General features: G+C 44.2%; 2 protein-coding genes across 11 annotated transcripts in view; one reads left to right on the top strand and one right to left on the bottom strand.

Moving 5' to 3' along the window:
• Positions 1–13,770, top strand: part of LOC128252420 (putative transcription factor capicua) — a 44,400-nt gene extending 30,630 nt beyond the window's left edge. For 3 of the 10 annotated variants that reach the window (XM_052980117.1, XM_052980115.1, XM_052980116.1), the window contains 15 exons: positions 252–949; positions 1,216–1,440; positions 1,870–1,994; positions 4,514–5,248; positions 5,385–6,685; positions 6,761–6,977; positions 7,053–7,352; positions 9,233–9,384; positions 9,445–9,859; positions 9,921–10,245; positions 10,302–10,468; positions 10,533–10,625; positions 10,791–10,990; positions 11,054–11,249; positions 11,402–13,770. In XM_052980117.1, the coding sequence (XP_052836077.1) occupies positions 252–949; positions 1,216–1,440; positions 1,870–1,994; positions 4,514–5,248; positions 5,385–6,685; positions 6,761–6,977; positions 7,053–7,352; positions 9,233–9,384; positions 9,445–9,859; positions 9,921–10,245; positions 10,302–10,468; positions 10,533–10,625; positions 10,791–10,990; positions 11,054–11,249; positions 11,402–11,418 (5,166 nt within the window). In that variant the 3' untranslated portion in view covers positions 11,419–13,770. Of the gene's footprint in view, positions 1–251; positions 950–1,215; positions 1,441–1,869; positions 1,995–3,868; positions 4,409–4,513; positions 5,249–5,384; positions 6,686–6,760; positions 6,978–7,052; positions 7,353–7,978; positions 9,385–9,444; positions 9,860–9,920; positions 10,246–10,301; positions 10,469–10,532; positions 10,626–10,790; positions 10,991–11,053; positions 11,250–11,401 lie in introns of those variants that run through there. The other 7 variants (XM_052980121.1, XM_052980120.1, XM_052980118.1 and 4 more) reach the window with 7 other exon arrangements.
• A 1,181-nt stretch (positions 13,771–14,951) lies between these two features.
• Positions 14,952–15,813, bottom strand: LOC128252422 (uncharacterized). The gene is made up of 2 exons (XM_052980126.1): positions 15,607–15,813; positions 14,952–15,545 (listed from the first exon to the last, which is right to left on the bottom strand). The coding sequence occupies exons 1-2, from the start codon at positions 15,778–15,780 to the stop codon at positions 15,027–15,029; spliced, it is 693 nt and encodes a 230-aa protein (XP_052836086.1). The 5' UTR covers positions 15,781–15,813; the 3' UTR covers positions 14,952–15,026.
• Between the last annotated feature and the right edge of the window lie 286 nt (positions 15,814–16,099).

The following is a 16,099-nucleotide window of genomic DNA, read 5'->3' as shown; positions in this document are numbered from 1 at the left end:
CACATAAAGTCTAGTTAACAGTCATTTTTATGTGAAGCAAACGTTAAATAAAACTTTTCGGATTTTGTAAGAGGAGTTATTTCCTATTTCAGTTTATTGATAAGTGAGAAAAATCCGAGATTCAGCGTACCAAATTATTTAAGGACATATTAACATGGTAAACGCTTTTTTTTTAAGATTTTAAATTTGTTTTGACTTATAGGCTTTTGTGATCAGTTATAATTATTTTATTGTGAACTTCTTTTTTGCAGGCTAACAACAAAGTCGTACGTCGCGCCGATCTGCGTCTCCTGCAGCCGCCGTGGTGGGATGAGCTTAACGAACTGACACCCACGGGTGTAGCAACTGCCCCAGCATCCAGCGGCAAGCGGAAAGTGTCAGCGGGGGGAGCAGGGTCGGCAGCAGGCGAAGCGATGACCGTGCCCAGTGGCAATATCGTTTACCCAAAGGCGGCCACCGGCACGCCATTGACTTTCGTGGCCACCCGCTACGACGGCAAGCTGCCCACGGCACCGCCCACGTCTACACCCCAACAGTCGCAGCAGCATCTTGTCAAACAAGAAGAGTATTATCGGACGACGGCCACGTCGCCGTTCCCAACGCGACCTCCATTCGCCGGTCCTACCCACGGATCGGAGCAAGTGGCTCAGTCGCATCCCCAGCAGACCAACGGCCTGCCGGACATCGTGATCTCCCCGGGCAGCAATGGGCAGCACCCCAAGATGCAACAGCAGCAGCAGCAACAGCAACAGTCGTCGCGGGGCTACGACGACTACGACTCGGACGACGAACTCAAGCGGGTCGGCATCGGATACTCGCCAGCCGCCGGTGAGCTGGACACGGAGAAGATGAGTGCCTGCAGCAAGAGGAGCAGCATGCAGAGCCGCGGCAGCACGTCCAGTCTACTCGACCAGAGGCTCACTCCACGATCTCATCCAGCAACACCAAGGTGAGTGGGAAACTTCCGATAAAATATTGATTCTTTGGTATATGAAGTTTTAAAGTTTTAATTAATACATAGTATACCTCATTAATAATTCTAGTAAAGCATAAGCGAAGCAAAACTCAAATCAAATTAAAAATTTAACTGTTTACTAATAAATTATGAACCTAACAAGATTGTAATTAACTAAATTACATCATATCCAAAGACTTTGTTACCCTGTTATTCATAACTTATCCACTATCCTTTACCGCTTGCTAATGAACCGGCAGTGCCATCCACAGATCTCAGGCCACCACGCCGCACCGCTTCAAGAAGGGAGACATCGTGGAGTCGGAGTCCGGCGTGCGCAAGAAGTACAACGGGAAGCAGTGGCGCCGCCTGTGCATGCTCTGCACCAAGGAATCTCAGCGGCGCGGCTACTGCTCGCGGCACCTCAACCAGAAGGGCAATAACAGCGCCCTGCCCTCGTCGACGGGCCCAGGACGTCTGCTCAGGTAAGCTCTACTCTTCGTTTTCCTCCATCATTTTCATAATCATCTTTAAAACATTGTCATTTCCTAAGATTAGGAAAAATTATATTTATTTAAAGAAACATTTTTTGATCTTAATATCTTGTTTTTTTTTTTTGTATCAATGTGTCATTTTTAATAAAGAAAAAAATGTATGTAGAGTTAGAAAAAAAGGAATAAAGAGAGAATAATGAGTCTATAAAGCGAACACTTAGGTATTTTACTTAGAGACGGAATGTTAACAAAAAATGTAATTTAGGCTAATGGTAAATCGATTCACAAATTTGAACGATACAACTTTAAGATCGGAAGCAAATAAAATAATTTTAAATTACATTGTATTGACATACTTAACATATATCAATGAGTGATTTTCAACTTACCTGTCCATCTGTTTTGTAACCCATTTAATAGTGACAGCCGATCAAGCAGCAAGACGCAGATCGATGAGGACACCTCTCGCGACTCGGAGACGTCGCCCAACTATCGGGTCAAAGGCCGCTACGATCAGGAGGAGACCGATGCGGCCGTCATGCTGGGTAAGTCTCTGCGCCACCATCACACCTCTTGACTCTTTACGATCCGGGCAGAAGGTATCATAAAAGCATTTAAGATTCTGTTTTGGAATTCGGGCTCAACAATTTATTCATAGTTCGAAGCAATTCATTTCAAGGCTGGCCCTTCCCAGCCCCTCGTGCCGTCCCTTTCGAGCCTGACCAGCGCCGGCTTAACCGTTAATCTATCTCTGTTCACGCAATTAAAGAGAAAAGGACAGCAGGCATAGCGTACCAAAAACGATATTCTTCACGGCGCTTCTGGAAAAATGTTCTTTGGTTTCGTTTTCGGGGCAGGAGAACTTTTGTGCACCCTACACAGCTTAGGGAACCTCTCTCTTCCATACCTTTATACCGAGTTCCCCTATTAAAGTATTCTTTTGGAATGCAGAAGAAACGAATGTTTTTCATTCAGAGCAGAACCGGATTTCTGAGGCACTGTAAAAAGTGTTTGTTAAAAGACCATAAAAAGCAGAACTCCAATTAAAGGCTTGTCAAGCTCCTTTGGAACATTAAATTCACTTCAATAAAGAGGTTTATTTGAGCGATGCATAAAGGTTTTATGATTTAAAATAATGTTTTTAGGCTTATGACTGGTATATTAAGCTTATGGCTAATAATCGGAGAATTCGGAGATATTGAAACGGCTCATTGCACACCATAACAGATTTTATGAAAAATGATAATGAATTGGTAATCGTAATTTAAATATGATTTATAGGTATATAAAGCCTTTTACTATGAAAATACCATGTAACGATGGTTATTAAACTTAATATTTTAGGAAAAGATTAATTTTCGATTTCGGATTTTTATGATAACTTTTAAAACATTGTCGAAACAGTTCTTAATTTCAATAAACTGACTTCATAATGATGCTGTAATGGCTATAACTTTATTCCATAATTGTTTAAAATATAAACTTCTGAATAGTTAAGGATTGGCAATCGTTTAGGTAGGTCTCCTTTTAAGTTTCTCCAAAAGGTTAGCGCACTTGCTTCAGTCGATACAACCGGACCTTTCTCATATCTTGTTTTCTAGTTCGATGCATTTCCAATTCACCATAAAATGCATATCATAAAGTTTTATTGTGGCAGCGCCGTCGTTCTTTCTGTTTTCCTATCCCTACCGTCCTCCCGACCCCTGTCCATTTTTCACACACCTCAACAAAGGTCGTTTGTCCGTCCGCCAGTCCGCTGCTTTTCATGAAAGGTGTCGCTGCTGCGGCGCAAAGGTCGTGTACGATTCCAATTTCGATCCCAAAAACGCATCAAGGGTTCCATTGTCCGCCGGAGAGAAAGAGGGAGAGAGAACTGCCCCTACCACTCCACCCGCCCGGCCACTTGAGAGTGTGACCGCAGCGTGATTTACACGCCAGACGCAGCGACGTCGGCAGCGACAGCGACTGCGCAGCAGCAACGAAGGAAGATGCTCAGGCAGAGGCGTACGAAGGACTTTTATTGGGGGGAATATAACGTGCTTTTATAGAGTTATCAATTTGACATTATCGTTAAGATATTTAACGTCATTCTAATGCGAGTTACAGTTAAGATTAGGGACAAATAAACCCGGTTTAAATATCCTGTGAACATAAATAAAATTAAAATTCTGGAACACCAAAAATATGTTTGGGCGATCATTAAACAGACCGACATACAATTTTCTAAAACCTAGAATAAGTAGTAGGGACCTCTGACTCCTGAGGCCCTTACCCCCTGCGTACTATGCCACTGTGCCCACGCATTCCTGAGCACCTGCAGAAGGTAAAATACGTCGTGATCGCTCCGGCAGAGCCACTTGAGACGAAACAAAGCGGAGGCAGAGACGTCGACGTCGGCAGAGGCTGCGTGCGAAGCGCAACAGATTCTTTTCTTTTATTCAGCTCTTTTCTTGTTATTTGCCCTGCCTTTGATTCGTTTTTACCTAAACAAAAATGCACTTGAGAGCGGCCAGGCACGCACACACCTTTACGGCAGGTAAACAAACATGGCGAGCGGCGGCTCAGAGAGAAGGAGAGAGTCTAAGAGAGATAGAGAGAGCGGCGCTCGACTTATGCTGCTGACGTCGACGTCGCCGCGCCGCCCTTGGAATGAAACGTACGTCTCTGAAGAATCAGATCGACGATTGCCGCATTTATGCTGAAAAGTGGGAACTGTCAAGAGCACAAAAACTGAAGAACCAAGAGCAAGAACGGAAAAAGCAAAGCGATGCGAATGCAGCGGACAAAGCGAATGTGACAAACACACGACGTCGACGAGCGCAGAAAAGTGTATTTTAAGCGGATTCGGTTGGCAAGCGAAGACGAGATTTCCGTGGAAATGCACAAGAGGAGCGAAAGGACGTCATGAATGCGTTCCAGGACTTTGAGCTGGGGGCCAAACTATATCTGCAGTGCTTATGTAATGCCAAGAGATCGAAAGAGAGAGACAGTTTTAACACCCTCATGATTGTATTTATCAAAAGCAGGATTTAATTGTTCACCTTTTTTTTTATATTTTTTATAGTATCCCTAAGCAGCTCTCGATCTGCCACGCCCTCGTACACCTCACCTGTGAACCACGCCGGAGCATCACCGCTAAATGCCATCGCCCATTCGCCGGTAAATGTGTCCGCCAGTCACAGGCAGAACTTTTTTACGCCCATCGCCAACCAGTCGCAGCAACAACAGCAACAGCAGCAGCAACCTGTTGCCGTACCGCTCGACTCTAAGTGGAAAGCAACACCCAGTCCGGTGCTCTACAATGCCAACAACAACAATAATAACAACAATGGCTGGGAAGCTAGCAGCAGCCAGAGCAACAGCAACAATACTCATGTTGCAGCTACGACAGCAACATCGATTGCTAGCACTCAACCACTGCCGCCGCAAACGACGCCCGTTTCGCTGGTGATGCATGCCCCACCGCCGCAGCAGCAGCACCACCAACCTCCGCCGCCGCCACCTGCCAGTTTGCCAGCGCCAGCGGCACCACCCACCAGCGGTAGCAGCAATAACAACAACAGCGTAGGCCATGCCACCAGCGTTATTCGCATCTCCAGCAGCCAGCAGCACCAGCACCAGCACCATCCACATGTGGTGGTATCCGGTGGTCAGACCTTTCACCCTGTGATTGTGGACGCCACTCAGCTGACGGTGCCCCTGCCCCCCACTACGGTTTCATTTCATCAACCTAACACGCCCACCACAACAGCGGCAACAGTGGCGTCCTTGGGTCAGGATAAGATGCTGCCAAAAAACGGTAAGTTAAAGTGATTTATACAAATGATTCCTGGTCCAAAAAAATTTTACTTCTTAGTTATTTATTTAAAAAAAACTTATTTAGCTCAGTTAATCAATCTCCAATTAAAAAGACCCTTTTTGTTCACTAATTTTAGGCTACAATGCGCCCTGGTACAAACTGCTGCCGCATATGACGCCCATGAGCAAGGCACCGCCAGCTCCGGCCACCCCAACCTTGACCACTTCGGGCAGCAACTACAGTGTAGTGATGATGCAGCAGCAGCAACACCAGCAGCATCAACAACAGCAACATCTACAGCAGCAACAGCCGCCGCCGCAAATGCCGCTAAACCACAACAACAACCATTTGATTGTGCCAGCACCACACTGTTCGCCGGGCAAACCGCTCAACTGCTCCATGAATGATGCCAAGGCAGCGGCAGCAGCAGCGGCTGCAGTGGCCAGCCAGAGGCAGCAACAGCAGCAGCAGCAGGAGGAGCCTGACGACCAGCTGGACGATGATGTATTCGAGGCCACTACACCTGGGATCAGTGGCAGCAGCAAGAAGCAAACGGCGGCCATGCGATTGGCCACCCACAACAGTAACATACGCAAGCTGGAGGAGTGTCATGATGCCAGCGATGGAGCAGCAGGTGCTCCAGCTACTTCGGCTGCCAAGCGGAGAAGTCAATCGTTGAGCGCACTGCAACAACAGCAGCAGCTGCAGCAGCAACAAGCTGGAGCGGCCGGAGCAGCGGCTGGGCAGCCGCCAAACAAGAAGATTCGGCGACCCATGAATGCCTTCATGATCTTCTCAAAGAAGCACCGCAAGATGGTGCATAAGAAGCATCCGAATCAGGACAACCGCACAGTTAGCAAGATCCTGGGCGAGTGGTGGTACGCCCTGAAGCCAGAGCAGAAGGCGCAATACCACGAGCTAGCCAGCTCCGTGAAGGATGCGCACTTTAAGTTGCATCCGGAGTGGAAGTGGTGTTCCAAGGATCGCCGAAAGTCATCCACATCGACGGCCACTCCTGGTGGCAAGGCGGGCGGAGCCCCCGGAGTGGGTGACGGCAAGCAGCGCCTGGTTTCAGTTGATGGCTCCGATTCCCTGGAGCACGATATGTGCCCCTCGACGCCAGGAGGCAGCGGCAGCTGTGGTGGCCAGGGCATGTCCTCTGATCTCCAGGGTGACATTATACCCTTGACGATCGACAATTACAATAGCACCTGCGATGAGGCGCCAACCACGATCTCGATGAAGGGCAGCGGCCACGGGAAGCTGATGAAGAACGAGTTGCCCTCCGACGAGGATGAGCAGATGCTGGTGGTGGAGGAGGAGCAACCGCAGCAGCCGGTAAAGAAGCTGGATCTGCACTGTCGCGAGCGGGTAAATGACTCAGACATGGACGACGCACCCTTTGACTTCCGCAAGCAGCAACCAGAAGCGAATCAGGTGATTAAAATCGATTTATCAGACTTTTATAAGTAGCAAACATCATAACCTAACTGGTTTTTCGAATATTTGCAGCGTTCGGCGGAGGAGCTCAATACGCCCGGTGCCAATGGCCAGGCCATGACCGCACCGCCGCTCAGTGGAGGAGAACGCGAGATTACAGTCAAACCGAAAGCCATTAAGGCCCATTCGGTGCTGGAGAGCAACATGCTGTCATATACCCAGATGTCCAACTACACGCAGTACACTAGTCCCAAGAATCCAATCGGTGTAACACCATTCCAACCCACAGGCGAGCAAACCCCCGCTTATCTTCACCCCGCATGCCATGCTAATCGAAGGATTCCCTCAAATTTTTGATCCGCAGGCGGCGCCTTCAAGTCGATGCCCATTAGCCCAAAGGGCAGCGGGTGCAAGCCGGAGGACGCTGCTTCCCTGCAGCCACATATCAAGCAGGAGGACATTAAGCAGGAGCCGCCATCGCCCTACAAGCTAAACGGTGGTTCAGGATCCCTTGCCGGAGGGGGCGTGGTCAGTGCTCCGCCACCCAGCAGCGGCAGTGTCGGTGCCATCTTCAACTTCAATGTGCCAACGGCGACGGCTTTGAGTCAGAAGCAGTTTCACTACCCCATGCATCATCCGCATCGCAGTCCCACGGATCTGAGAGGTAAGAAACCAGAGCCGGGAAAGGGCTCGTAACAGGCTGGGTTTTTTCGGGCATTAAGACAGTTGCCATTGTAATAAAGCTTTGGCATTTAGTACAATTTGCAATACCTGTTGTATCATTTTTAACCCCATGACAACATTGAATTAAAAGCAGTCTTAATGCCTTAAAGCGACACCGTTTTAATAGAAATATGTAGTGTCTTTTAGTTTGGTAACCTATTTTAATCATATTTTCCATATATAGTTTTTATATCATACTTTAAATTTTCATTTTATTTAGTGTAAACAAGAATTGGCATTATTTCTACTATGATTTGTTGACGTCGTATGATTTTATTTTCGTAGTGTTTTTTGCCAAAAATCAAGTGATTTGGTGAGATATAAAAAATTGGAACCTACCCAGACCTTTCATCGATCGCCTCACGCCCAATACCCCACTTTTCATTTAACATTCGCCAGCTCATCTGCAAAGTTTTTCCAACGAAAGCTTTCTGCATAACATAACATCTTTTTCTCTGTTTCTTTCACTTTTTCTCTCTCACACGATTAACACACCCCACTATTGATCTTCCTTTGTCGCGCTGTCATCTTTGTCACCTCACCCATAACAAAATAAATCGGTTGTAGAAGATGAAACAAATAGGGAAGATAGTAGAAAGGGCCCTAAGTCGGGGGAGGATAGCGGCAAGGATAATGCGGTCTTAAATGATGCAGATCCGGACGAAGAAGATGATGAGGATGAAGAAGAAGACGACGACGATGATGAAGATGACGAGGACGATGAGCAGTTTATGCAGGAGCTGGCCAGTGTGAATGCCAGTGCTGGTTTCGATGATCTTGCCCCCTATGCGATGCCAAAGACCGTGATTACGCCCACACCCACGCCAGCGCCGGTGGCCACCATTGTGACCCCAATCAAGCGCAAACAGTTCACCATAGTGCGATCCTTGACTCCGCTGCAACCGTCGATATCCCCGCACCAACAGTTGAAGCATCTGCACCATCGACGTGGCGAAACTCCGCCGACGGTCATCACCCGCGTGCCCACGCCCACAATTAATCACTTCACCATCATACGAACGCAACATCATCCACATCCACATTCCCATCAACACAACACTCCACCACCGTTGTTTTTCAAGCCGAAGGTTCAGGGCTCACCAGTGATTGCCACGGTCACAACCACATCATCACCATCATCATCAACATCATCGAACCCAGCCAGTAACGAAGCCCCTAATAAATTTTCCAATTTTCCAACACAACACCAACCAACAACCACAATCACATGCAATACTAACAACAATGCCACGCCAATCATACGAAAATTGTTGACGCTGCAAGAAGGTGCCGAACTCAGCGGTAGCCACAAGGGCACAGGACGCGCGGCGATCCTGTACGATGCCTTGGTCTTGGACACGTTGCACGGCCAGGATGAAGGGGACGAGGACGATCAAGGGGATGGCGAAAGGGAGGATGGGCCAAAGGTGTCAAGCAAAGAGCAGGTTGCCTCATCCCAGCCAGCAACCATGCTGCTTATCACCGACGTCAACACGTACAACCAGCAACACGCGACTGGCAGCAACTCAGCAACACCAGTGTCCGGAGCAGCCACTCTGCGACCCGTGTCCTTCATAAGCATCAATGCCTGCAATAAGATCACCTTGCCAGCCAATGCCCGCATCCTTAAAGCAACAACGGCAACGGCAACATCTACGACAAAAGCGACGGCCACAAATCATAGTAGTAGTAATGCCAACGAACTAACCATCACAGCAACAACATCGGCTGCTCCTGTGGCCACCAGTGGCTCCAGCATAGTCATGATTAACTCAACCTCAACACCCTCCTCATCCTCCAATTCCACCTCTTGTTCCGCAGCTGCCCACCAAGCGTGTGTGCCATCGTCGCCGGCGGGCATGGGACTGGGACATGCGGCCAGCATTGCAACGCCTCCGGCATCAGCGCCCGCCCAGATCATGGGAGGTGGGCCAGGGCAAGGCCAGAAGATGTTGTTCGCCATGAGCAATCCGGTAAGTGAAATTTAAATTCACTGCCAACACATTTGGATGATATTATGGTATGCATTTCAGTACCCTCTGCTGCAGCGTTCTCACCAGCCAGGTACGCCCAGTCTGGAGCACTTGCAGTTGGACGCCTTCGCGCCAGGAAGTTACATCTTCAAGAACCACAACGGTCTGTCCTCGCTGCCGCCGCCCGTCAGTGCGCAGCCCACGATGCTGCTGCACGGATACACACCAAGCCACAGTGCCGAACCGCCGGCCAGTTCGCCGTCGTACAAGTCGATGCCCTCCACTCCCAAGTCGGCCACATATCTCATGAGTGCGCCGCCGGAACGGAGCATGGAGGGGGGCATGGGTGGCTGTGCATCTGCAGCGGCGAGTGGAGGCAATGAGAACGACATGGAAGCCGATGGACAGCAGTTTATTCTGGCACCAACGCCGGCCCAGCTGGGACGAGCCCCACTTCAGCGCCGCAAGAATCTATGTATGTGGTCTCTCACGATTAACTTTGAACATGCGTTCCTAAACGAATCGTATCCTTTCAGCTCAAAGCAAGTCGGAAAACAATGTGTCCTTTGGAGCTAATCTGGGGGCCAGTAATGGGCAGCACATCAGCCGCAAGTTACACTCGCCCACAATGATGGATGCCTCTTCGCCGATCATTGGCCATGTGAACAGCAGCAGTCTCAGCTCGGCCCTGCCCACGCCCACGTCCTCAACCACTACGCCCAACAGCGATGAGCAACCGCCCCTGACGCCGACCACCAGCAGCAGCAACAGCGCCATCAACCAGCCGCCCAAGTCTCCGATGAAGGGAGCTCCGGGATCAGCGGCAGCGGCCCTCAAAAAGAAAAATGATGAGATGAATAAGTAAGATGATAAAAATTGCCAATTGATGTGCTCATCTAACAACTATCCATTTACAGCAGTGTGCTCAAGCAGGTGGACTTTGAGAAGAAGTACAAGGCTCTGCCGCAATTTCAGCCGGAGGACTGTCAGTCGCCAAGTGCCATCGCTGTGCCCTCCTCGCCACGCGTCTATGGCACGAACTACCGGAAAAAGAACACGGCTCCGCCGTCAGTGCAGAAGCTAAGTGAGTCCCGAAATCAGATAGTCCAGAAAAGTTGAATATATTTATTATTGAATATGCTTTTCAGTGTGCGAGGACGATTCGATTGAGGAGCCAGCCTCGGCACCGCCCACAACCACTCAGCGTTTCTTTGGTCCCGACTTTACCAACGAGCTAAAGGGTAAGCTTAAGCCACACACATTTTGAAATTCAGTTTTTAAACAATTATTGTTAAAGCTTACAGATAAGCTGTAAACTTTAAAATTTAATGATAATACAATTATTATAACTAGTAGAGGAGTTTGACTTTATATGTTTCATCTTTATTTTCAAATGCTTAATAAAGACGACCGCTTTATCGAACTGGAGAGCTCTGACCAAACGGGCCGCTCGCCCAGAACACCAAAGACACCGCTCCAGAGCGCTCGGTCCGATGCCAGCGAGAAGGGGCACCGCAAGGTGCTGGAGACACGTCGCCACCTGGTCATGCAGCTGTTTGCCGAGCACGGTAACTTCCCCACTACCCAGGCCACCATTGCCTTTCAGGTGGGTTCTTCACCACTATATCATTCAACAAGTTGATGTCATAATGTTAAAACTTATTCACAGACCAAGCACATCGATGTCTTTCCGCGCAAACAAGATCTGCAGCTAAAGATACGCGAGGTGCGCCAGAAGTTGCTGGGCCAGGCATCCTGCACTCCGCACTCGGCAGGTCCCAACACACCGTCCGACTCCAACTCGTCGTCGACCACGTTGAGTGCAAATAGCACCGGCTTGAATGTGCAGGCCACCAATGCAGCAGGTAATAAGAACCCCTCTAAAAGAATCTTAAATGGAATTAATTCCAATTAATTATTCTATAGTTTTGAGATTTAAGTTTATTTTATTTTAGTCTTTCATATTTTGAGTTTAATTTTAATTTAGTTTCCCTTTCTCAATGAAAACATTGTACAGATGTTTTTCAATATTAATAAACGACAGGTGGACACCAATAACAGCACTCTGAACAGTAGCCGCATTCCGTCTGCAATGCCACTGAATCAGATGCCGAGTACAAGTACAAGTAAAGTGGATGTGGTCGAGGACTTCGACGGGAACAGGACCAGACAACAGATTGTTTGCTGCATGTGACAAAATTACTTAAGGATAGTAAACGAATCGACAGCAACAACAATTGCAGCAGCGCACACTCAAAAAATGAAAAAGAGATACAAAACAAGCTCACACTTTGCTACAGCTCATGCATGAAATGCATGGTTTACTAGTTTTTATTATAAACTGCAAGTAGTGAGAGAAGTTACACAAAGAAAATAGAAAATATTACAAATTTTTAATTACAATAGGCATACAAAATATGTACAAGCAACGTAATTTGAGAGTGGAGATGAGAAACTTATTACGAATGAATTTATTAAGCAGCTTAATAAATCAGGAGCAACCCACACAGAGAAGAGGTAGAAATTTTGATGAAAATTTGAACTTTTGAAGCACATATGAAGTACATACATAATGAAAGCATTGTATAATCCCGGCGTAACGGCTTAGGTTTTAATTTACAGGCGAAACTGCAACTAACAAATTGGAAGAGCTAAGAGAAAATTACGGAAATAGCGGTTAAGCTTTAACATAAATTGCACATTAATTTTGAAGTGTATTAAGCACAAGCAAAGAATTGTATAAATCAAACAGCAAGAAACTTGAAATGAACACTGTAGTTGTATTGTATATTTAGTCGTAAAATTTTTAAACGAGAACAAATCCCTACAAAACACCCGCATTAACACCCACTTTCACACATCTAAATGCTTTTAAACTGTTTGCTTTTGTTCTCAAAGTTTATGCGAAAACAAATCGTTTTAAATTGTATGTACATTTCCTTTAATTGGCTTTTTACACTGTTGTCTAATTGAATTATAATTTATATATAGTTTTTTATTATTATTACTTTAGCATAGCCTGTTTTTAAATTGTACACACACCGAAAAATAAACTACAAAAAAGAAAATAATTGAAAGAAATTTATTACAGACGATTGAAAGAAAACAAAAAAAAAAGAGAGAGAATGAGAGAACTAACTGTCTTCCACTGTTGCTGCAATATACTATTTAATATTGTTTATCATTTCGGTTGAAATACATTTAGTTGTAAATTAATGTTTTAAGTATGTGACTGCATTTTATTCATATGCAAAATAATATTCTTTGTGAATTGTTTCATTTTTAATGTTGTCGCTGATTTATGTTTTTAATTATGTGGCTTTTTAAACTTAAATAATTTGTCAAATCTTTCTTCCCCAATGTCAGTCACAGTTCTTATCTATAATTAACGTGTTTCCCTCAAGAAGCAACAGTTGCAAACAATTCGCAAAATTAAAGAAAACTCTTACAGATATACACTCAATATAAAAAAATAAGCTAGTGACGCAAAAAAAAATATAGTAACAATATTCACATTATAGGTATTACAATAATTTTAAATACGCAATAATTAAAATCATCAAATATTCAACATGTGAATTTAATTGAATGCTGCTTCCATTTAGTTCCATTCTTGCTGGACGCTGCAATTATAGAAATTAACAAGAACAATAAAATAAAAAATCAACAAATTTTAAAAATTTAAAATCAACTCACGTAGTCGTTTATAATTTTGTTTAGTTTTGTGTTTAATAATATTTTAATTATACTTTCTTTATGACGATAAGTTATAGTTAGCTAATAGTTATTTGTATTATTTAGTGAACAAACGAAATTTTATATGATAAAAAGCAAAAGAGCGTGTAAACTGTAGCGTGTTAATGTTAAAAAATACGAATAAAACAAAAATAAAACCAAGTTTTTAAGCAAATTCGAACCAATGTGTGAACTTAATTGTAGAAGGAACACATAAATTTCCTATTTATTTTCCCCACCTCCCGAACTTTTCCCCTTAGCAAGCAAACTTGTGCCAATGACAAAGCTTAACTAACATAACTCACTTATCGAACCCTTAATGAAGCTAAGTAAAACATGTTTGTCAATTAGGTCAAGTGAAGACATAACACTAATTTTCTGACCTACACGGAGTTCGAAAACTTTAAACTGATACAACAAAGAACATTTTTGGACACCAACATTTCGGACTCAAAAAATAAAACACAAAAAAGGAAAAATAACAGGAAATACTAAACAAACTTTTGGCAATTACTAAAATGAGAACAAAAAGGAAACAATCTCAGTCAGAAAACACACAACAAAAAACGGCGTTTCGGATACAAAATTCTAAAATTCAGGTATTACAAGCAAAACAAAAATACAGATAGTGTTGTATAATGTTAAAAACAATTTTTGAAGAAAGTAAAAATAAAAGATGAACTATTTAGCTATTTATACAAGCAAGGCAAGTGAGCCCACTTTGCGAGTATGTGTAAAATTTATAAGGTGCTTTTATAACAAAATATTTGGTAAAGAAGCAAATCGCTCCTCCCCCACATTAATATATAAATATATACATCTATTTTTGTCAAACGGCATCCACTGTATTTTAAAATGCTTTTAAATGGAGGAGATTTCGAAACGAAAACCCAGAAAGGGTACAAAACTCTTGTAATTCAGTTGTGAGCGATTCGCACATTTTGACGATAAAAGAGCGTGTGTTTTTTATAGTTTTTAATCGAGGAGGGCATTTTTAATCGTAGCTGAGCTCTCCTCAATACGTAGAGCTAAGTATATATCTACAATCATCTGATTGATGACATCTCTAGTGGCAATCGAGGTTACATACTGTTGTTTGCGGTTTGTTTAGTTAATTGTTAAAAGATAACCGAAAAACAAGAAATATTCTTAAGTCAATGATTGATGGCACGATTCTGGAGTTACAATGCGATTTTTAAGTTCGTAGTGAAATTTCCCGACTTATGATTTGCAATTGACTTTTGAAGGCTTTGTAATATAAAAACAAAAGAATACAAATATATATACATATATATACAACTTATTTGTGAAGTTAACTAATAAGCCAGTTATTGTGAAATGTATTTTGTAAGCCACACTTAAGACAAATTACGAATATTAAAATACAATATACAAGTACGAACATATACAGGATAGCGTAAACAAATACAAATAAAAAAACAGAATATTCAATTATTCAAATGTGCAAATCTCATCCGATCGTTAAGAACACGTCGGAGGCAGGGTTTTCGAAAGAAATTATTTAATTAGTGGATCCAAGGAGGATCTGAGCAGAATCGTGTGCGTAGCCCTTGACCTCCAAGACAAACGGTCCTTACCAACAAAGCACAAACACAAACACTCGAAACACACACATATATATGTATGTATAAATAAATATATACGATAATAAATTTATTGAATAAAAGAAAAATATACATTCATAATTTTTGGAGTGTTTATTTATTAGAAGTCTTGAATTTTCGATTTAGGTGACATCTAGGAAACTTGCAAACAAGAAACCAAAACCGGTTTCTTTTTTGGCATGGTAATCAAATAAAATATATAAGGACTACATTTTAAAGAAAACGAATAAATAATTTATTGAGATTAGGAAAGTTGTTTGATTGGCCTCCGCGCAAACAGATTTATACCGATTCCGCCACCTCCACTGGCACCTCGTGAAAGATACTTCTCGCTGAGGACAGAACACTGACATCGGCGCAGTTGATGAAGGTTTCCTGGGCACCGCAGCCCATGGCCCCTGACCCATCCTCACACACTCCCCAATTATTTCCCGCCGTATATGTCCAGCGGAGCACGCAATGGATGCAGTTGAGCTCGGTGGGAAGTTGAACGACTACTGGTATATCTCCAGTTTTTGTGTTGATTTTGTACTTCGTGCTGCCATCTGCGAACTTCAAAGGATACTGATTGAAGCACTCTTCCGACTCGCTGCCATTTTCATCCAGGTTGCAGATGTGGAACCGGAAATAGCCCAGATGATTGGCAGTGATCCTAACGCTTATTTCAGTCTCGGTCACGCCGGCATAGCTCTTTACGATCACACCACTGCCATACTTTCCGCCTAGCTCATTGGGGCGTGGCTGCTCCAAGCTCCAATCATCACCGCAGAGTCCACAATTTCCACCATTTTCGGTTTGTTTCTAAAGGATAAAACGAACATTAATTAAAATCCGTAAAATCTTTTGCTTGCAAGAGCCTTACCCATAAGCCACCGCAATATAATGCATTATCATCATAATTTGTTGGTGCCGAGGAATCGGTGCGCCAACGTGAAGATCTTCCGGGTGGAGTCAACATCATGCCATGGGCATCCAATTCACCCAAGAAGCTAAAAATGCCCAAGCTTATAAGCAGGATCTCCTTGAAGAACTTCATTTCGCTTTCACTTTTGCTTTCACTTTAGTCTGAGTCGACCTAGTCCTTGGCTTATATAGTTCCATATTCTCAACCCTTATCAGTTACCGGGCGGTTTATGCTTGTTTTTGATTTTTCGCCAAATAACCGTGAATGTTTCTTATCGCTTCATAATCTTAATTTTGTTTACGGTTATTGGTAGTTAAAATTTGGGAGAATTCCTAGTATCTAACCTGGGAACTGGCAAAATACCTATGACACATATAAACAATACCCCAAATATTGCTAATGGAATCATTCTAAATTCAAAGACTTTTTTATTGGACTGTTGCTGTTTAGC

Source organism: Drosophila gunungcola, chromosome 3R (genome assembly GCF_025200985.1).
Source record: "Drosophila gunungcola strain Sukarami chromosome 3R, Dgunungcola_SK_2, whole genome shotgun sequence".
In the NCBI taxonomy this organism is placed as follows: domain Eukaryota; kingdom Metazoa; phylum Arthropoda; class Insecta; order Diptera; family Drosophilidae; genus Drosophila; species Drosophila gunungcola.
The sequence above is the reverse complement of the archived record's forward strand: the minus strand, read 5'-3'. Positions and strand labels throughout refer to the sequence as shown.